This window comes from Ochotona curzoniae, unplaced genomic scaffold (genome assembly GCF_017591425.1).
Source record: "Ochotona curzoniae isolate NIBS_2020 unplaced genomic scaffold, NIBS_Ocur_1.0 contig_4692, whole genome shotgun sequence".
NCBI lineage: Eukaryota > Metazoa > Chordata > Mammalia > Lagomorpha > Ochotonidae > Ochotona > Ochotona curzoniae.
The window spans coordinates 1,212,499-1,233,930 of record NW_024466361.1 but is presented as its reverse complement, the minus strand read 5'-3'; the positions used below and the strand labels follow the sequence as shown (position 1 = coordinate 1,233,930).

The 21,432-nt window shown below is 51.6% G+C and overlaps 1 protein-coding gene across 2 annotated transcripts in view; it reads left to right on the top strand.

The window, feature by feature from the left end:
• Window positions 1–20,668, top strand: part of CHCHD3 (coiled-coil-helix-coiled-coil-helix domain containing 3) — a 199,655-nt gene extending 178,987 nt beyond the window's left edge. For both annotated transcript variants that reach the window (XM_040987487.1, XM_040987488.1), the window contains 2 exons: window positions 14,211–14,346; window positions 19,962–20,668. In XM_040987487.1, coding sequence (XP_040843421.1) covers window positions 14,211–14,346; window positions 19,962–19,985 — 160 coding nt within the window. In that variant the 3' untranslated portion in view covers window positions 19,986–20,668. The remainder of the gene's footprint in view (window positions 1–14,210; window positions 14,347–19,961) is intronic.
• Window positions 20,669–21,432: the final 764 nt, after the last annotated feature.

Sequence of the window (21,432 nt, the reverse complement as noted above, 5' to 3'; positions counted from 1 at the left end):
TGGGTCCTGAGCATCTCTCGTCTTCTTTTTTTTTCTTTCCTTTTTTGAGATTGATTTATAAGCTTATTTAAAAGTAGTTCCTGAGAGCAATTGGCCACAAGCTGACCCATGAAATGGCTTCCACAGCCAGGGCTGAGCCAGGTCAAAGCCAGGAGCCTGGGCTACCGTGGCTGTGGCCATCTGCTGCCCAGGCGCTTAAGCAGGGAGCTGCAGCTGAAGTGGAGTAGTCAGGATTTGAACCCAACACCTGTGTGGGACGCCGGCATTGCAATCAGTGGCTTAGCTTGCGTTGCCACAGTGGCAACCTTGGGACATAGCTGGGACGAAGGCATCTTAACCTCTAAAGGGGAGGAACAACCAGTCTGCAGGCCAGATAAGGCCCTGCCGAGGCAACCACAGGCAGAACTCAAAATCCAACTCATCAGTAGCATGCTAATTTTTTTAACTGATAATTTTAGACGGGTCTGAGAATGATATAATAAATATCCAAATTGTCCTTGGCGAAAAAACAGCTCCCCACCCCTGCTAAAATAACTGCCCACTCCCCTGCCTCCATTTAGGTAAATAATTTTTGAGGAATTAATGTGCCATTTATTCTAATTAAATTCTGGTGAAGTGTTGCCATTCTCTGCTCTTCTGTCAACTTCTGTATCGAGGGAGATCTTTCATGTAAGCCTGATAGCGCCCTCACAGACAGCGAAATGAAAGAATGCAGGCAGAAAAAGCAGGCCTGGGCCGTTGCTGGCTGCAGAACATGGCCCCGGCCCAAGCGGGCTGTGTGGCGTGGCCTCTTGCTGCCTGGAAGGCCCTGGGTGCTGAAAGGACTTGGAGTGAGCCGCCAGGCCCTTACCATAAAGGAGGAAATGTGGCAGCAGCTGGGGAGAGTCACATTGGGCTCACGACAACAGGTCGGCAGGGCTCGGGCAGCCCCGCTCGATGGGGTGCCAAATGCTGAGGGTTGGATGGGAGCTGGTGTCATTAAGGGCTCTGTGGAGAGCGTGTGCAATGAGTCATGAAGCCAAATGTGCAAGCGTGTTAGTGTGCGGGGAGGCACTTGTCAGGGGACAGCTAGTGAGTGTGAGGGGGGTGTTCTGCTTCCCTTTTAGACGGATGAAAAGGTTTAGAATGGAGTGGTACCCTGCATCTTTTTGACTTTCCAAAACCTTGGGTTTTTATATGAGGCGGTATTAGAAAAGAATCAGGCCCTTGTGAATTTTAATATCACAGAATGACCCAGTGTTCGAGTTGAGCGCTAAGGGCAGGTTTCACGCAAGGGAAGGCCAGTTCACTTCGTTTCAGGATCCGACGGTGCTGGTGCTTGGCTGCCACACTTTGTTGAGGAGGACTCTGAGGGTATGACAGGCGCAGCCTGGGGCTTCGGGGTCAACACGTGACGCCTGTCCGTGACAAACAGCGAGACAGTCAGACTTTCTCCCTTACACCTGCTGGCTCTTGCTTTCGCTGCATACCCAGAAGTCTGTTCACCCCTAACCTTGCCTCAGCTAGAGGAGAGGAAGGAAAGCAGAGGGACAGACTGCTAGAGGGAGAGCCCGCTCCTCCCCTGCGAGGGTGAGCTGACCGCCTGGGCACCTGGAGAGCCCGTTCCTCCCCTGTGAGGGTGAGCAGACCGCCTGGGCACCTGGAGAGCCCGTTCCTCCCCTGCGAGGGTGAGCTGACCGCCTGGGCACCTGGAGAGCCCGTTCCTCCCCTGCGAGGGTGAGCTGACCGCCTGGGCACCTGCAGAGCCCGCTCCTTCCCTGCGAAGGTGAGCTGACCGCCTGGGCACCTGGAGAGCCCACTCCTCCCCTGCGAGGGTGAGCTGAGCGCCTGGGCACCTGGAGAGCCCACTCCTCCCCTGCGAGGGTGAGCTGACCGCCTGGGCACCTGCAGGAGGTAACGCAGGTACCTGTTGTTAACTGTTGGTAACGTGTCTTTCCTGTGCAGTCAGACCTGCCAGTTCCTTTGTAATAAACGAGGAACTCTTAACATTGCACGTTGCGTATTATTTGTGATACATGCAGAAACAGTTACCTTCAGCACATTTCTGAAATACAGTCTCATGTTTACAAATAGGGAAATAAGATTTCGAATAAATCCATTCCTAAGTGATGCACATAAGAAAAGCTCCAGTTGTTGAATAGTATTGTCATGCTACCTGTCGGTGCTTGTAGTTCATATTAAAGATCTGAATGTGAGGGAATTTGACATTATTTGATAGAAGTTAGTATCATAAACTATCCTCATGTTGACAAACTTTGATAAAATTTTTTTATTATATGATCTCCTGTATAGCCATTTTATATTATGTGATATATGTAATGACCATGGCACAGTAGTACTGTATTCTAAGCACTTCATACCATCAAACAATATGTAATTATTAATCTATTTTATATTTGTAAAAGACTTATTTATTTGAAAGGCTGAGAAAGCGATTTTTCATCTGTCAGTCACTCCCTAAATGACTGCAGCCAGGCAAAGCCAAGAGCCCATAACCCCATCTGGTCCTGCATGTGGCTGGCAGGCCCAAAGCACCTGAGCCATCTTCTGCTGCCTTCCCAGATGCATTGGCAGGGAGCTGGATCAGAAGCAGCACGTCTGGGACTCAGCTGACTCTCACGGGGCTCCAGTGCGACCGGCAGCAGCTTAACAACCTTGGCCCCACCCCTGATGTCCAAGTGACTTTTCAACACTCTGGTTTTCTTGTGTCAGGCTGCACACCTCCATGCTTCACAGAACCCGCTCAAGCCCAGAGAAGTCCATCTCTGCCTTTCTGTGGGTGATCTTCGCACCCAGCCTTGGAGTGTATATCCGCTTTTCCTGATCTGTGCTTGGGAACCAGACTGCAGGCCTGTCCCCTCTGTCATGACCTGTCCATCTAGAACCCTTGGAAAGGGAATGATGTGAGAACCCCAACGCCCAGCCTGCTTCTTGTGCTGCTCTCAGGGCGGAGGAGGGAAGAACTCCCTTACAGCACAAGGAAACACCGGCCCTTCTCCGCCCCCTGCTCAGCCAGCCTGACCTTACAGAGTGCCATTTATGACAGCGAAGAACCAGAACTCAGCCGGCCTCTGAGCTGCAGGAGCGCTGGCTTAATGGTGACAGAACTTCAACTGCGTGCTGTTTGTTCTTCAAATACCCAACGTGCGTCGGACAGGTGTTGCTGGTATTAAAGCAATTTAAAGCAGCTGGCCATCCATTCTGCCGTGTTCCCCTCCCTGCTTGGTCACAAGTGGTAGCCATGCCCCCATCAGTGAGCAGATCTGAGCCCAGCATGACCACTTCAAACGCAATTCCGTTTATTCACAGGAAGCACAGCGGCTCCCCTGAGAAGTTAGCGCGGAAGGAAGAAAAGGCAGCTTTATGTTAATCGTTGCCTCCTGCTAGAGATTTGACTGGTCGCAGGAGCCAAGCTCTTGGATTCCTTTATCCAAAACATTTGCAACAACCTTCTTTGGCCACCACCTGCACGCTGTGTGGCGCCTTCAGATTGCAGGAGCCCCCACCAGCTCTCAGATGGGTTATGTTCTAATACTTTGGCTTGTTGAAAGCACAAACCCATTTTCTTTTAGAATTAGGATGAAAACAAGTCCCAGAATAACCTTCAGAAATGTTCTAGTTGGAGTAATAGTAGCAGCTCCTGTTAGTAAACCCTACTCTGTGCTAAGTGCTTCCTGGAGAACAGCAAACTTAGACACTGGAAACTGATGAAAAGTCATATCCTGCCGCTTGCAGGGTCCATCCAGGCTGATGGGTAAGAAAGAGTAGAGTGCATTACATGCGAGAGTTGGGCTGGAGACACAAACCTGCTAGCTACTGGGACACAGTTGGCGTGCAGAGCTGTGAGAATCTTTGAGAAACCTCTGGAGAGGAAGAACAGAGCGATCCAGGCAGGACCTGATGAGCTGCAGTAGTACGAGAGCTGTTAGAAGATGAGCCAGAGAGCCATGAGGAAGAGGCAGGCGGACTGAGGCCTGTGGAAGCCGGAAAAGCCTCCCCGGAAAGGGCACCTCGTTGAACTGACATGCGCTGCGTGTTCTGTAAGGTGTCTGCTCGCCCGTGGACTTAGGCACCTGCCGATCCCTGACTGTGGCAGGAGCTGAACTGCTCCATTGGACAGGCGAGTGTCCAGCCCCCGGGGTGCAGGTGGAAGGTGAGGAAGCAGCAGTGGCTTTTGGGACAGAATGTGCTGGAGCCTTACTCTTCTTTTTTCTTTTCTTTTTTTTTTTTTTTGGCCCTTTTCTCATTCAAATTTATTTAATTTTATTTTTAATACTGTTTACAGATTTGAGAGGGATGCCCACCCCTGTGGACCTTTACTTAGAGTGGGGAGATTCAAGAGATGGAGGAAGGTGGGACAAATGTTTCCTATCTTTTTTTTTCCCTCCAGCAGGAAGGGAGGAGGTCGCTTCTTGCTCTCAGACTACATGAACACCTGGGGATGGAGGGCAATCGTTTGATGATACCTTCAAGACCCTGATGTGGGAGAGTGTTCCCAGGGTGTTTCCCAAAGCTTGGCCAGGAAAATGGTCCAACCTGTTCTGCTTTCCATCCTCTGATGAGGCAGTCAACCTCCCTTGCTGGCCTAGATGAGCTGGCTGTCATGTCCCTATGTGCGTCAGGGCCTGTCCCTCTGCACAGGCCTCCACAGCTGAAGAGGCCCAGTCCCAGCACATGTGCTGCAAGGTCGGGATCACGTATGCTGTGACTTTCCCTATGGCTGGAATTCAAGTCCAGTGCTCCAACTGGGGATTGCCCCCCAAGAAACTTCCCCTGGGGTGACCTCCCACTGACTCTTGTGTCCATCAGCAGTGCAGGGTCAGATTTGATCTGTCACCTACACCAGTCATTGCACGTAACCGCTGGATGCAGCTGCCTGGGTAGTTCTGTCCCCAGCCCACCACAGGCCCAGTCCTTATGTACACCAGCAGGTGTCACTGCCAAGTCAGGGCAATCCCCAGTAACCCCCAGCAGGCCTGCCCCGGCCCCAAATTTGGCATGTGCTGGCATGTGCTGCTATGGCTTAGCCCAGTCCTGCCTGCATCCCAAGCAGCTCTCATGCACAGCTATAGGTGCCATGGCTTAACTCAGCCCCCCACCCCCCAAGAGCAGGCCCACTCAAATGCCGTCAGGTACTACCACCTTGTCCACCCCACTCCACCCCCAGCTCTGGCTCCTGTGCTCAAGAGCAGAAGCTGCAGCCTTGCAGTAGAGTACCCACTGTTGACCGGTCAGCTTGCCAGGGGGGTATACTGCAGTCCAGACTGATATGTCTTACCACCCAGTCCCAGCACTTGTCAGTGGGTGCTATTGCCTAGTCCCACCAGCCCACACACATTCTGGCTCTCATATGTGCCAGCAGGTGCAGCAGCCTAGCCCAGCCTAGCCTAGCCCTAGTCCCAGCTCTCTTGCACACCAGTGGAAGCAGTGGCCTAACAAGGGAGTCCCTGGTATTCCCCTACCAGGCCCAGTCCCAGGGCCAGCAGGTACTGCAGCACGTCTGACATGGTTCACCCCTGGTCTGGGATGTTTGCTGGCAGGTACTGCAGCCTGGCTCAGCTCAGTCCCACCAGCCCCCCGCCCCCAGCCTTCATTTGGAATGGCAGGTGTTGCAGACCTAAGCCAACCTGGCTTGAACCGGGTCCTGGAATGCAACATTCGTGGCAGCATGAGCTCAGCCTGGCCTCGCCTGTAGAACCATACGCCCACAGGTGGTAGCCTCTAGCTACATGTGACTGTTTAGAGTGAGGTTTATTAAAATTAGATACCTTTAAAATGCATCTTCTGTGATGGTCGTTTCGTCATGGCAGACAGTTCCTGGAGAACGCTGGTGTGCTGGTAGGGATGCTCAGATTGAGAAAGCTATTGGAGATGCAAGAATCGGCAAGAATCCACTGGAAGTTGGTGTGGGAGAATGGCAGAGTGGGATCCATGTATGTGCAAAGGGATTTTCTCCAAAGTAAAGATAGCTTCTATCATTGGCCAAGAGTGACAGGGAAACTAATGGGGTCAGATTTTTTTTTTTATTTAAAGATTTATTTATTTATTGGAAAGTCAGATATACAGAGAGGAGGAGAGACAGAGGAAGATCTTCTGTCCGATGATTCACTCCCCAAGTGACCGCAACAGCCGATGCTGTGCCGATCCGAAGCCAGGAACCAGGAACCTCTTCTGGATCTCCCACACGGGTGCAGGGTCCCAAGCCTTTAAGAAAGCTCCATGTTCAGCCTTTGGATGTGGACTGAGTTCCTATGGACATTTACCACTGCAGTGAAACAAAATCAGTCCAGGGAATGATTTCCTATCTATAACCCGAGGGGGAGCTGGGCCTTAGGGCTGTGTGCTCTCTATAGCCCGAGCCGGGAGCCTCAGGAGTGCGTGTCGCTGTGTTCCCTGGCTGTCAGGCACTGGTTTCTACCAGATTGTGTTTGAAAATGGCCCTGCAAATGTCACCATCTGTGCATCACTCTGGGGCCAGCATAGGTAAACAGTGGGTTTAGTAGAAGTTTCCGTGGGTACTTTTGCCTGGCACCACAAGGTGATATAGCTCGTGAGGAGACAAGGGATTTGGGGAGTTTGGGAAATGAACTTGGGTCCACTTGGGAGTTGAAGGAAAGGAAGAAGGAAGAATCCTGATTGACTGGAGAAAGGTTGGCACTTTCCAGCCTCTTGTTTGAGTGGAATTCATGTTGGGAGCAGGAAGAGAGGCAGCTAGAACATGAAGATGGGTTGGAGGCTGCAGTAATGGCATCCACTTGAGCTGCCAGCTTTGGCTCCAGGGATGCTAGGGGACACAGGGAAGGCTGGCGGTGAAGGGCGTTTCGAAGAACACCTGCCAGCCTCATGGCAATCACAGCACAAGAGCCCGAGCACCCTGCCTGATGCTGAGCTGATGGATCACTGCTGCTAACATCGGAAGGTGAATCTGGATTGGATGAGAAAATGGAAAAACTAAACCAGAGGTACGATGGAGTTCTCCTAATTCAGGGGACTGGAAGAGGATCATGAGTCTAGTCCCTGGCTTCAGGAACCTCTGTGTTTTGTGGAAGAGCCTGTTGAAACCTGAGCTCGTGCTGCAGCGGGAGACAGGAGACCCAGCTGAGTCCCACCTTCACCCCAGCTTCAGGAGCTGCATTGAGAGGGAGGACAGGGACCAACCTGTAAGGACTTCATGGGTGAAGAATCCTCAGCCTGCAGCTTCAGCAATTTCAGTCTCTCACAGGGTCAGTAGGATGTGAAACACAGAAGGCTAAAGTTGACAGCGGAGAGACACGGAAGCATTGTTGACTGTCCTCCGCCTTCATTATTGTCTCTGTGAAGCTTGGGATTCTCTATTTGGTGCCATGAAGGCCAGATCACTGCTCGCATGTCTACGGGGTGGGTACAGGGTCACTTCCAACTGAACTTCCTGATATCCAGCCCGTTCTTTAACGCCCAAAGTGCTTGGACACCACTTGGTCCCCAGCGTGCTGCTGCTTTTTGACCTCCCCATCCTTCTGCTCTGGCTGGACCATTGCTTCCTTCCTTCCTTCCTTCCTCCCTCCCTCCTTCCCTTCCTCCCTCCCTTCTTCCCTTTCCTTCCTTTCTTTATGACAGATTTACAAAGAGAAGGAAAGACAGAGAGATGTTCTATCCGCTGGTTCACTCCCCAGATGACCACAACATCCACAGCTGAGCTGATCCAAAACCAAGAGCCAGGATCTTTCTCTGGGTTTCCTGCACAGGTGCAGGGTCTCCAGGACTTGAGCCATCCTCTGCTACTTTCCCAGGCCAGCATGGAGTTGGATGGGAAGTGCAGCAGTGGGCACCCTGACCAGCACCATATGGGATGGTGCTGCAGCCAAGGATGAGCCTGTTGAGCCCAGCACTTGCCCTGGGTGGTTTTCTTGATGCTTCCACTGGCTGTGTCATCTTGACCTTTCCAAGCGTGCCTTTCTCCTCCAGGGGAGGAGGTGAATGTAGTGTCCCATCTCTGCACGGCCTGCACTCCCACTCCGCAGTGCCCACCATGGTGCTGTTCACGGGGTGTTCTTTCCACCAGGCAGCCTTGTGCCATGTAGGTTTTCTGGCATGGCCTGGTCTACGTTTCCTCTTGCAATGGCTATGCCTAAGCAGTTGGAACTCAGGTGCAAGGCAGGTCCCCATGGCCTCCCAGCTGCAGCTCCCTTCACTCCTCGTTTTTAGCTCTGTGATACTTAAAGGGTGAATCCCCCACCCCACTTGTCACTAAAATAAATACATTGGCAATTCTTGTTAAGAGAGTTAGACACGCTTCAGAAAGCGTTGATCACGGCTGCGCCCCAGTCCTGCGCTGTCATGGGGGCACCAGTACCGGACCCCCAGACCCCTGGCTTGTGCCCCTGCCCCCATCCTTTTCAGGTACTAGCAGTATCAAGTAAGAAACATGTGTTACAAAGCTGGGAGATTTTTTTTGTTTCCCCCATATTTTTGAGTATGTGGAGGTTAGTGTAGACATATTGAGAGTAAGTGAAGGTTAGTATAGATATGCAGGAGCCACACTGCATGACTTACTGGACAGGATAGGCAGCCAGAGTCCTGTCCATGGGCTTTTCCCAAAACCAGGACTTTTTCTCAGCTTGCTGAAACCATCTGGCAGTACTATGCCCTTTCTCTAAAGGTGGGTCTCCCTCTGGGAGTCTGTATTACTGAGTTGTTGCTGTAACATCTTTTTTCAGGGTCAACAGATTAAAATGATTTACAGATGGGTACTGCTGCCTCAAGCCTCAGTTGTGTAGGATTCAGGGAAATTTTTATATCCCACTCTACATCTACTAAATCTGATTTTTAGGACAACCAGTGGGAGGGATCTGTTCAATGAATGAATGGCAGGATCTCGTGAGCATGATGGTCATCTCAGCTTGATTGGGTCGTTTGAACTCAGGGCTCTGTCAGGCACATCAAGGCACTGTACGCTGCTCTGGGAACTTCAGAGGTTTCTTTCCATGTTTTGAAGCGTTATTAGGGAAATGGTTAGTAGTTACGAAGATTGTTGTAAGAGCTTGAGAGAGTTAACTGTCAGAGCTTGCAGTATTTAGAGGCTGTTTGCATCTTTTTCTAAGAAATAGTAATATGATATTGCAATTGTAAGCACAATGGCAGATGCCAAAAATGCTGAAAAGTAAATGATGAACACATTTTAGGTGAATAATTTCCTCTGCTGCCTTGCATTTTATTATGGTTTTGTTATACCAGGGAATGTGTGGACGTTGTATTTTTTTAAATACTGGTAGTGTGCCTGTAGTAGCTTCGGCTCTTGGTGCGGTTGTGGGTGTGGTCTAGAGAAGCTCTTGAGACAGCCTGACTCCTGGGTTTACACTGAATGAGAGTTCAGTACAGGATGACAGCTCTGGTGTGAGCTCCAGGACCGGGCGTGAAGCGCTGACTCCATAACAGGTGTGTCTGCTCCTGCACGCTCAGTGCAGTGTCATGAGACCACCTGACCTCAGGAAGACACACTGGCAGACCATGGGAGGTCTGTATGTTAGTGTTTTGTTTGTGCGTTAACTGCCTTCACACCTCCCCTCTCTCCCTTCCACCCTTCCTCCTCTCCCTGTCTGATGCCGCATTAGAGGATCTGCAGACCTCGGGGGCACCTAAACCTGAATGCAGGGAGGGCATCCTTGTGCATGTGCCTGGAGTCACAATGGGTGATTTTTGTAACCCCAGGAGCCTTAGGAAGGATGGCTGTGGGGAACGTGTCCTTGCCAGGCCGCACTGGCCTTCAGAGCGGACGGTGAGAGACTGCAGTTGCCGAATTCTCCTTAGCAGAACTAACAAGATGTGCAAGTCGTTTTCTTGAAGTGTAAAGCTCAGCCCAGCATCAGTGGGTTTGGGCAAAGCAGCAGGAATCCACAGATGACTGTACAGCCGGTGATTGGCGGTGTGTTTAGGGCTTTAAGGAGTAAGTTCTGAACACTGCTAAACTCACCTTCATTTTCACCAGGAGTGTGTTAGGTGTTCTGTAATTAACCCAGCTTATAAAAAGTGTTTCCAAAGGAAATCTTAGAAATGGTGGTATAGTTTTTGTTTGTATCCCTCATTTTTTCCCAAGTTTCTACAATGGACTTGTCAGAAAAAAAAAAAATGAACTTGTCGGAAAAAAAAATCCTGGATCTGTTTGCTTCCATACCCTTTAAACAAAACCACAGAAATGCTTTGCCAGCCGCAGGGTCCTTGCCAGGACTTGCTGCTTTTTGTTTGACTCTCAGGTCAGAACTTTGGGGGCGAATGCTGCCTCCACCTGCTGTCGACAGCCATTGGGGGTGGGAAGGATTCTGTGGCGAGCAGGCTGCTAGAGTTTGGAAGAGGAGGGGAACCAAGAGGAGTACAAGAAATAAAGAGAGATGGGCCAACCTTGTGGTTCAGTGGCTTGGTGGCAGCTTGCAAAGCCAGCATCCCATGTAGATGCCCATTTGAGTCCTGGCTACTTCACTTACGACCCGGTTCCCTAATGATGTGCCTGGAAAAGTGGCTTGGAGATGTGAATGGAGCATCCAGATCCTGGCTCCTTGCTCAGGACTGGCCCAGCCCCACCCCAGCCGTTGGAACTATTTGAAGAACTATCGGGCCTGGCACCTAGCAGCTAAAGTCTCGCCTTGCACGTGCCGGGATACCACATGGGTGCTGGTCCTAATCCTTGCAGCCCCACTTCCAATCCAGCTCCCTCTTTTTGACCTGGGAAAGCAGTTGAGGACGGCCTAAGGCCTTGGGACCCTGCACCCGTGTGGGAGACCCGGAAGAGGCTCAGCTCTGGCATTGTGCTCACTTGGGGAGTGAATCATTGGACGGAGGATCTTCCTCTCTGTTTCTCCTCCTCTCTATTTGCTTTTTCAGTTAAAAATAAAATAAATCTTAAAAAAAAATGAACTATCAGATGGAATATAGCTTGTTTCTCCCTCTCTCTGTAGCTCCACCTTTCAAAGAAGTAAAATAGATCTTAGAGAGAGAGAGATGCCCATGGTAGGCCCCTTGAAAGTCCCCTGTCATTTCAAGTGATCGCAGAACTGCATTTTTTTTCTTGTTTTTGATCAATGTGTATTTTCAAAGGTCAGTGGATTCTCCCAATTCCTTTTGGCTAAACAAGTTTTAGTGTAGCACTGCCTTCTCTGTTCTCTGCCGTTGTTCTCAGTTCTCTGGGTCTGTTCATCTCACTGTTCAGTTAAAGCTGCCGTTCACCGTTAGCTTGGAGGATCTTCCTCACATACAATGCAGTTGCACTGTTGAAAACTCCTCTGCAGCTGAAGACTTAATTTCCTTTCATAGGAGGCTTGATTTCTGCCTTTTGTTATTCTCCCAGCAGAGATGAGAGCAGCCAGTGAGAGTCAGCTGCTGACTCCATGGCTCTGGCGGCTTTACCATAATGCATCTTGGAAACGTCTTGGAAACCTTTTGCTGGCTGGGACGTGCATGGCTTGTGCTTTATGGCCTGCTAATGTTGGACGGTAATCTCGTTTAGCATTTTCCCAGTGTGAGAATAGTGCATTAGGGCGGCATAGCAAGCATCCTAGATCAATATCGAGGCAGAGTATTGCCTTTAACAACGAATCCAAGAATGTACCGGAGTCTACTCCAGGAACTGGCGGGCAATTATGCTCATTTCCATTGCTCTGCCCCTGCTCTGCCCATCCCATCATCAATACAGGTTGAAATGTGTACAAAAGGATTCCAGGGCATTGCATGTGAACGCACACACGTACCCCGGCGGCCAGGCCGGAAATCAAGAGCCCTGGAAGTGAGTGGTTTTGATTCATGGTGATCAAAGTATATTTTGACACAGTTTGAATCATAAATAACTCATGGACTTTAACTTGCATAATAATAGATGGTCTGGGGTAGGTGCTCACCTACAGCTTAAATGACCTCTTTGGAAAAAGTCCATGGTCTGAAGTGAATGATTCCACTGGGAAAGGTCTGTTTTTGAGAATTGCGGTCTTGTTTCTGATGTGCAGCACTGGGTGCCATTCTTCCAGCCCTTCAGCTGCACGCTGTCAGGGGTTGGTGGGGGCCGGCCTCCTGTGGGCGGGGTATTCCAGCCTCTCCTTCTGCCCCGCCCATCAGCTCTCGGGCCTTGGAAGCAGTTGTCAGCACTGGGTTGTCCCACACTTTGTTCTGAACCATTGGTCATTAGTCATGGATTTGCTGGATTCCTCTCACCTGACGCTTAGCCATGTTTTATTCAGCATTTATCCAGGTGTGGCCCTAGTATAATCAGTCAGTGCTAACTGCCCGGCCACCTCTGACTCAGCTGACTCCTTTTAAATGCTGATGTGCATCGGAGAGGGTTAGGGATGTCTGTCCAGAAAATTCCCAGCTATCTGAACTTGGAAATCTTAAAAAGAATCAAAACTTCTGGGATTGGATTTAAATTCTCTTCATAGGTATTTGACAGAACAATAAGGTAATGAATGAAAAAGTAGAGTATGTTATGTAAAATTTGTGGAACTCCTTCCTGCTCCTGTGTCCTAGTCTTTGGTGGGTAGCAGGAAATCCCATCCTCCAGGGACCAGTGACTTGGTTTGCATTTCTGTTCTGGTAAAATACACACTTGGTTAAAAGTAACGAGGAGACAAACCATCACCCAGGATTTCCTTATTGATGAGAAATATTCCCCGTGTTCTCCAGGGGTTTTCATAGAACCCATGAAATTTAAAATAATGCTATTTCAAGATTACTATGGAAATAACAAATTTAAATTTCATAAAAAGAACCAATAGGAAGGAAGATTCTTGTGTCAAACAAAACAAATTTTTTTAAAAAATAGGAATTTATAGATTAAAAAGGTTACTATCATTCATTTTCCCTGTGTGTATGTGGTCCTTTTAGTAGAAGTCCACATGCTATTTTAGCAAAGATATTTTGTTTTCTGTTGTCTTAATTTATGTGATTTTTGTCTTGCTATTATGATTTTTCAAGTGGGACAATGTGAACATTTTAGAAACATTTATCTTTGGAATAGTGTATTCACTGAGAAGCAATCTAAAATTCTGAGATCTTAAAATATAAATAGGAAAATTTGCACTCTGGGAATTTTTAAACACTCATTTGTATTCATTCAGAACGTTGGTGGTCTTGGTTCTCTGGAGCGTCCGTGTCCAAGCCGAGGACACAGAGGGAGTTCGGGGCAGTGTCTGTGGCATCTGCATTCCGTACACAGTGGCTGCCCAGATCCGCCAGATTGGCGTGGCATTTCGGGCTTACAGAGGGCAGGTGGCAGTGGCAGTGGCAGGGCTGTCCCACAGGGAATGGTGACTCTTGGAGCCAAGAACTGCTCAGCGTGTGTGGAGGTTGCAGTGAGGAAGTATCTTCCAGGTCCATGGGCATGGTGCTGAGTGAGTGCAGGAACGGCCTAGGAGACATGAACGCAAACGTGTTTCTGTAAGCAGGGTAGGGAGAGAACGCAGTTTGGTGCTGTTAGTGGGAAGACTACTGCTTCAGGGTCTAGGCCCAGCTCTGGGTAGGGAATGAAGGAAAAGAGGGGACAGGAACCTGGTCAGCAAGGTGTCTGTTGACCTTGCGTTTTATTTAGAAAGTAGTGGGGAGAGATGCGAACAGACCGGCCAGGAGTCAGACGCAAGCGCAGAGCGACCAGTTGGAGGTCATTGCTTGAATCAGGATTTGAGGATGGGAGTTACCTTAGACAGTGAATACTGGGAGAAAAACCAGGCTGCCAGTCCCTGGGGGGAAAGAGAAGAGCTGTACCTGACGGGGTGCTGGCGCAGCCAACCAAGCCGAACAGAGCTGGCACCATTCACATGCTTGGGGTTACAGCGTCCCAAGGTAACTCACGATGGCAGTTTATAGATGTAATCTCATGAAATTCATTTACCTTGTATACATCTTTATTCTGGGAATAATTTAGATATCTCTTTAAAAAATTTTTTTTTTATCAGAAAGATTTACAAAGAAAAGGAGATATAGAGACAAAGATCTTCCAACCACTGGGTCACCCACACGGGTGCAGGGTTCCAAGACTGACCATCCTCCACTGCTTTCCCAGGCCACAAGCATGGAGCTGGATGGGAAGTGGGGTTTGCCGGGATTAGAACCAGCGCCCATGTGGGATCCCGGCGTGAAGTCCTGAAGAAAATGATTGGATTTTTTCTGCACCTGCAGCATTTGTACCTTATTTAGTGTTTGATCTGTTCTAAGTCAAGGCCGTTTGTCTCAGTGGTCTCTGTCTGTGTCCGTAGGCGGTATGAATATCACCCAGTCTGTGCTGACCTGCAGGCCAGAATTCTCCAGTGCTACCGCCAGAACAGCCATCAGACCCTCAGCTGCTCTGCGTTGGCCAACCAGTACATGCACTGTGTCAATCACGCCAAACAGGTGAGTGTGCCGGGCAGGCTGGGCAGGGCTCCCGGGCCGAGGGCAGGATTTCCTGGGCCAGTGTGTGGACCTGCTGGGAGGAGTTGCTTAGGTCGTAGCTGCCTCCAGGGCCTTGGAGGAGAGCCTGTGGCCTCCAGGTGTTCAGCTCTGTCTGACAGGCACTACTGAACTCACGCTCAGTCCCACTTGCCTTGAACTTTTGTCCTCAGACAGTTGTGTTCTCAGGGGTGTGTTTGTAGAGCAGTGTTCAAAGCCAGCAGAGGAAGTGTGTGCATTGGGAGACGCACAGCTTTGGGTCCGTGAAGGTCAGGCATTCTTCCATGGGGCTGCAGCTCCCCCAGCGCTCAGCCTGCGGACCAGTGGGTTGTGTCCACCCGTCTAGGGACGGGGCAGCAGAGATAGGATTTGGACAAGAATTCATACTGCTTTCGTGTGCCACAGCCCCCACGTTCTCTTGACCCTTCCGTCAGAATAGTACAGTCCTCATGGGATTTGGATTTTCTCTCATTTATATACTTTAGAAAACTAATGATAAACTCTAAAGCAAATTGTCCATCCTGCCAGGTCAAATAATTGCCTGTCATTTAGCTGCTGTAGCGGTTGGATGTAGGTTGTTGAGAGACGGGAATCGTGGGCAGTGTTGGTTCTCTCTGCTAAGAACCCCAGACTGACCTCACCCCACTAATGCAGTGTTGGAGTTAACACAGCATGTCTTTCTGCAGTCTAATTTTCCGTCATCATAATAATACCACTTAGTGTAAATTTCTAACACTCTTTCAGTATCTGATGGGAGGGTTGGTATTGTCTGGCTAGCTAGAAAATAACAGTAACACTCTTGAAAAAAATATACTCAAGATGTATTAGAAGGGCTGTTTTTAAAGGCCTCGTAGCCTGTGGCTTTGTCTCGTGTTCCTCACTGCGAGCCGGCGAGTCTTTAAAGGTCTTCGTTAGAGGCAGCGCCGTTAATGCAGAGTTAGTGCATTTTATTTGTTAAAAGCCGCTCTGACCTGCTCTTAACAAGCTCCAGCCTTGAGAATGAATAAGCAGCCACAGCACTGTAGGTTTGTAGGTTGACCTCTCGTCCGTCCTCACTTGGTAATAGCGTATCTCGTTGATGGGGCCGAGTGGTCAGCCGGTGGACGCAGGGCGTGTCCCTGCTGGTGTGTGAGCTGGAGCATCTTTCCTCTGTGATCTGTAACCCGCTGGAAGCAGCCCGTGCAGCGTTGGACCCATCGGCTGCCTAGGTGCATCATTACCTCAGCTCGTGAGATCTGTCAGTGGCGTGTGTTTCCAGGATCAGACAGAGGAATCTGGGACAAAAACAGCTGTGTCGTCTGGTGTGGTGAGGCCTGGTTCCTTGTCCTCTGTGTTTCACAGGCAGTGTGGGAAGGGGCATTACCCCCTCGGGAAATGGCACTGTTTAGTTTGTATCCAAGCCTCCCCCCCCAACCAGCTCTGTGATCTGGGGCCTTGACTTTGCCGTTTGAGAATTGGAATAATGTAACGATTACATGTGTGTGAAGGCTTCATCTCTTGCCTTCCTTGTTCAGCTGCGTTACTTGTGCTGAAAGGCAGTACATCAGCCAGAAGCATCAGATTATTGCTAAGCATTGCAAAACACCCTCCCCAGTCGGCAAAATCATTTGTCAGTAAGTTCCAGCTGGGGGGGGCGGGATTGTTTCAATCCGGTTATTAGGAAATGTGTAATACAAGCTCATCTTAACGGTAGAGTCCATAAAGCCTTGATCCCACGATGGGCAGCAGTGTGATGGGCAAGAACCAAGAGACAGCCATCCCTTACTTTCTGCAGTTCTTAAGATTTCAAGGTCATTGCACAGCGCTTTCCTCCCTGATTTTTATGACAACCTGAGATGTAAATAGAGGTGGGTTTACTTGTTACCATTTCACAGTTGAGAGCCTTGGAGCTCAGGGAAGTCATGGCAGTAAATTTCACAGCTAGACCAAGTGTACCTAGTCATGAGACCAAAAACAAATTTTAGAATAGACTAAGTGGTGTGTGGCATGGCGGTGGGTGTGTGTGCAAAGGACCCCTGCACTCACTGATAACGCAGTGAGGGAAATGGTGGCTTGTGGCCTGCGCTCACAGGAGCGGCTGCGCACTGTGGCACTGTGAGATCCGGGGGGTGGCCAGCGGGAGCGCTCCTGCAGTGTTTCCTGGTACTCCCTGACACCGTGTTACCTTATGCTGTTGGTAAGGTTCATCTGAACGAGTGCACCCCCATGCCCACCCAGCTCTGCCTGGTCCGCATGTGCACTGCTTTCTGGCCTTCTCCGGGCATGCCCTCCAACCCAGTGTTGGGCTTTCATTTGGCCCAGAGAGCAAGGTAGACTGCCCGCACATGGCAGTGCCCTGCTGGCTCCTGGCGTAGTGCCTTTCTGATAAGCCCTCTCACCAAGCCCGCTCCACCCAGGAGCCGCAGAGGCGCCTGCCACGTGCCTCGGGCACTGTTCTGGAGGCTGCCACTGACAGGAAGTTCTCTGGCCGCTCCTCCACCTGACGGTCCTGCTTTCTGTTCGCCCACTTACTCTCATCAGTCTTGAGCTCTTCTGGAGCAACTGCTCATGGCTGACATGAACCATTCAGACTATTATTTCCAGTATATTAAGTTATGTGTTCTTCATGAGGATAAAGAGATATTAAATTGCCCAATTATTATTTCTAAGACATAAAAGCTGCCGGCCAGCTCTGTGAGACAAAGCATTTAAAAACGAGGCACAGCCACGGATACAGACGTCTGTCTTGAAATCTCTCATCTCTGCTCAGCCTTCTAACTGCTGAAGCAGCCTACAATTGCAGTACTGCGACTCACTGCCACAACCCGCTCAAAGAGGGCATGCTTTCTGGTGTGCGTTATTCCTGCTCCCTGTGGGCCCCCCACCCCACCCCGCACCCTGTGGGCCCCCCACCCCGCACCCTGTGGGCCCCCCACCCTACGCCCCACACCCTGTGGCCCCCACCCCGTGCCCTGTGGGCCCCCCACCCCACCCCGCACCCTGTGGGCCCCCCACCCCGCACCCTGTGGGCCCCCCACCCTACGCCCCACACCCTGTGGCCCCCACCCCGTGCCCTGTGACCCCCACCCCACACCCTGTGACCCCCCACCCCCACCCCGCTCCCTGTGGCCCCCCACCCCGCACCCTGTGACCCCTCACCCCCACCCCCACCCCGCTCCCTGTGGCCCCCCACCCCACGCCCTGTGACCCCCACCCCGCGCCCTGTGGTCTTGTACACCCTGGCTGCAGCGACTTGCAGCACTTCAGCTCTTCCCCAACTGCGACTACTGCAACAGAAAAGATACCCAAGCTTGGCTGGATTCTTGGGGAACGTTCTGTGTTCACCCGAGGATGAGGTTGATGGGAAAACAGTGTGATCACCCTCACGGAGTCGTGGTGACCCAGACTTTATTCTTTGACAGATTAAAAGCCTGAACCGGGTGACCCACGAGGGGCCTCCTGGCTGTGTTGTGTGTGGGAGCAGGGCGCACTGAGCACGCACTCCAGGGCCTGCAGCCTGTCCGCTGCGCCCACGAGGGGCCTCCTGGTTGTGTTGTGTGTGGGAGCGGAGCGCACTGAGCACGCACTCCAGGGCCTGCAGCCCGTCCGTCGCAGCGGGTGTAACAGAGCAGCACGTCCACTTCCTGTGCCCCCGCTCACTGTGCCCACGGGCCCTCCTGCTGCCTGGCCTCCCCAGTTACACACTCCGGGAAGCCCTGGGGAAGCCAAAGCCGTGGAATGATGAGGGTTAGAGACAGTTTCACAGTTTCTCTAGAATCAGTGAAGTGAAAAGCAGTTATCTCAGCCATGCTTGGACGAACGTGGGCTGCCGCCTAATAAACTCCATTAGGAAATGTAGGCTGCCTTTCGCCAGCCCGAGGCTCCTGCTGCACCACCATGCTCTCCGTCCCAGGAAGTGCGGGGCTGTGCATGGTGAGGGGAGTAGAGTGGGAAGCCAAGACGAGAAGTACTGGAGATGAGCGGACCAGAAGCCGAGAGGACGCTGTCCCTGAGCGGCGGCAGAGCTCGCGTCCCTGAGCAGAGCTTACAGAAGGACGAAGACCGGGGCAAGGCTGGGAGTGTGGCAGCCATTCCCACTTAGACCCGCTGCTTCCTGCCAGCCTGTCTGCAAAGATTGTAAAGGGCCTGGGGGGCCGGTGCTGAGCAGCTGAAGCCTCCACCCACGGTGCCAGCATCCGAGAAGGTCTGCTTCCAGTCAGACGATCACTCCTGCCTCCCTGCCTCCCTGGCCTTTCCTCCTCCCCAGTCCTCGGGCCTCCACACCCCCGCCGTCAGGTGCAGTGTGTCTGGGGTGTCAGCCCAGCCTTGCTCCTGGAGGCCTCCTGAGTGGGATGCGCTCTCAGATTCTGGCTGCATCCTGGGCCACGGCCTCACTGCATGAGGCCTCTGTGTCTTCTGCCCTCCTCCTGTCCTGGGCTGCTTCCCACCCTGCCCCAGCCTGCCCAGCCCAGCCCAGCCCCCTCGTGAGTTGGGGTGTTTCCCAGACCTGGTACTGGCAGGACCGCTTCCTCCACCACTACCTTCTGTGCTGGGCATGGAGAAAGGAGAACTGCCTTTCCCGGAATAGACTTTGCTCCTTTTGAATTCATTCTGAACATATTACTTATTTAATAAAAATCAGTCTTTGCATGTATTTAGCAAAGAAGTTAAATGTTGCCAGTTATTCAGTGTTCTTTCTTAGTTTTGTTCGGGTGTGCGTAACAGTCTGCACCTAACCATGGCCTGGTCACCTCGGCGCTCAGAAGAGCCAGGTGTGCAGGCGGCTGCAGAGGAGGGGTGCCTGGAGGGAGGGGGACAGATGAGCTGCAGACGCTGCGGGGGAAGCATCGCCTTGCTGATGGATCTCTCAGTCCCCGCCAGTGCAGGTCAAGCATTTGGAGTGCCTGCATCCCGTATCGGGGGTGTGGGATGAATCCCTGCTCAGCTTGCCTTCTGCTGCAGCCGAGGAGGCAGTGGTGACGGCCCACGTCCATGGGTTCCTGCCACTTGTTGGGAGACTAGGATGGACTTCCCAGCTCCTGGCCTTGCCCTGGTGCATTTCTTTTTTAAAAAGTAGAACATGCTTTGAGCACCCCACCTCAGCCGGCTATAGAAGTGTTCAGCTCTCACTCAAGAATCCCTCCCATCCATCCCTCCTCAGCTGCGTCCACAGCAGTCGGCGGCGAGAACACGGGAACGGCTCTCTGCAATTGGGAGCAGTACTTGTGGCAAGTACGCTGGGCATGCTGCCCGCAGTGAGCAGTGTCTAGGACAGACTCCTTCTCAAAGCCCCACCTTTCCTGACGCCCCGCCACCACATTGTCTTGGCAGTAGTGTTCTGGTCAGCGGCCAGCAGCTGTGCCCCCAGCATTTCCACGCGTGCCCGGTGGTGACAGCCCGCTCCCCGCCGGCCTCTGGAGGCTGCGCGCCTGGCACCGTGGAAGGATCGGTGCTGATAAAGCCACAGTGGTTGTGACAGGTGGTCCTCTTAGTGTGTTGGAAGTCGTTAATTGCAAGGAGTGTGAATCACCCTGACCACTCGGCTGCCTCTCCTTCCCCCTCCTTCAAGCAGTAAAGTGTGCTTTGTCTTTCTGTTGCAGAGCCTGCTGGGCAAAGGTGGCTAGGACTGCCTCCCGAGCCCACGAAGCCCTTCAACATTAATTCCAGAGGCGGAACATTTTTTTCCCTACTAATAAAATAACCGTTTAAAGAGAAGACCACTGAAGTGAAGCAGCAGAAAGCAGACGGAATAAAAAATCATGGCACATCTTGGATCCACACCAATTGGCAAAGCCGAGGCCAAGATCACGGACAGTCCCGAGGAGACAGCTTAGTGTTTGTAAACCCCGTTTATGCTGAATAAAGGAACCGAACGGCCTTCTCCCCCTTTTGTACTTTCTCTTCAGCTCTGCCCACCATCACATGCCTGTCTTCACACCAAGCCCCGTAACTGTCGGTCCTCAGACTGTGCGGAGCGGACAAGCTTGGCAGCCTGGCATGGAGTGGGGGCGGCGGAGCCCAGCGGCACGGCTGGGCAGGATTGTCTAGGCTTTGGCACCTGGGTTTCTGTCTGTTTTTTTCTATTGATTGAATAAGAGCTGTTCCATTTTAACTTATTATTGTGATCATGCACGGAAGACAAAAAGGAGAGAAAATGTTCCTCTTTTACTGGAATAATGTTTATGATTGCAAGGGAAATAAGGCATTTTTATCAATAGAAAGGCAGCCTTGACTTAGGCGACCTCTGTCGTGGGTACTGACATCTTGGCTTCACTCGCTATCAATAATAAATATATTTTCTGACAAAGACTGGCGCTGTAGCCTGGGGCCTCATGCATTCCTTTCTGCAGGTGGATGGCTGGGCTTCTGGGAGTTGAGAAGACTTCTCTTGGTCCTCATTTGCATTTGTGCCGGCCCCTCCCCGCAGAGCTCCGCAGCACCTCGCAGCACCGCAGCACCGCAGCACCGCAGGCAGGCTGCCTCTGGGTTGCTGAGCTCCAGCGAGGTCCTTGCAGATGACAGGAGCTTCCTCTCTCCCACCTGACTCGAGTCTTCTGCCTGGTGCATAAGCCACGCTGGATAGCCTTGGTTAGGACTTTGTGACCCCACAACGCTAAGAAAATGCTGTAAAGAAAGAGAGAGAATCAGCCCCTGAGTGTTTCTCCCATGCGGTGCTGCTTGGAGTTGCCGGGCTGAGCCCGTGTGTCCTTGGCAGCAGGGCTGCTCCCCCCAGGCAGGAGCAGGGCGGGCCAAGGCCGGTGTTCTCTGATGTCACCTCAGTGTCTAGCTGTGTTTCGTATTTGAGTACAGAGGAGAGAATTCAGTTATGAATGCAGGATGCACTAGGGTGCGTTTGTGTTGGGACTCTGACTCCCCTGTGTGCCAAGCCACCGGTTCTTACACAGATGGCGGTGGCGAAGGGTCCACGGGCTCACCTCCCGCACCGGGCCAGGCCAGCCGTCGGAGCTGAGGGCTTGTCTGCTTACTCAGAACTGATTCGTGGAGTCCCGAGCATGCCCAGTGTCTGGTTCAGGGAAAGCCGGGATGGGCTTCTTGTCACGGGCTGGTTTC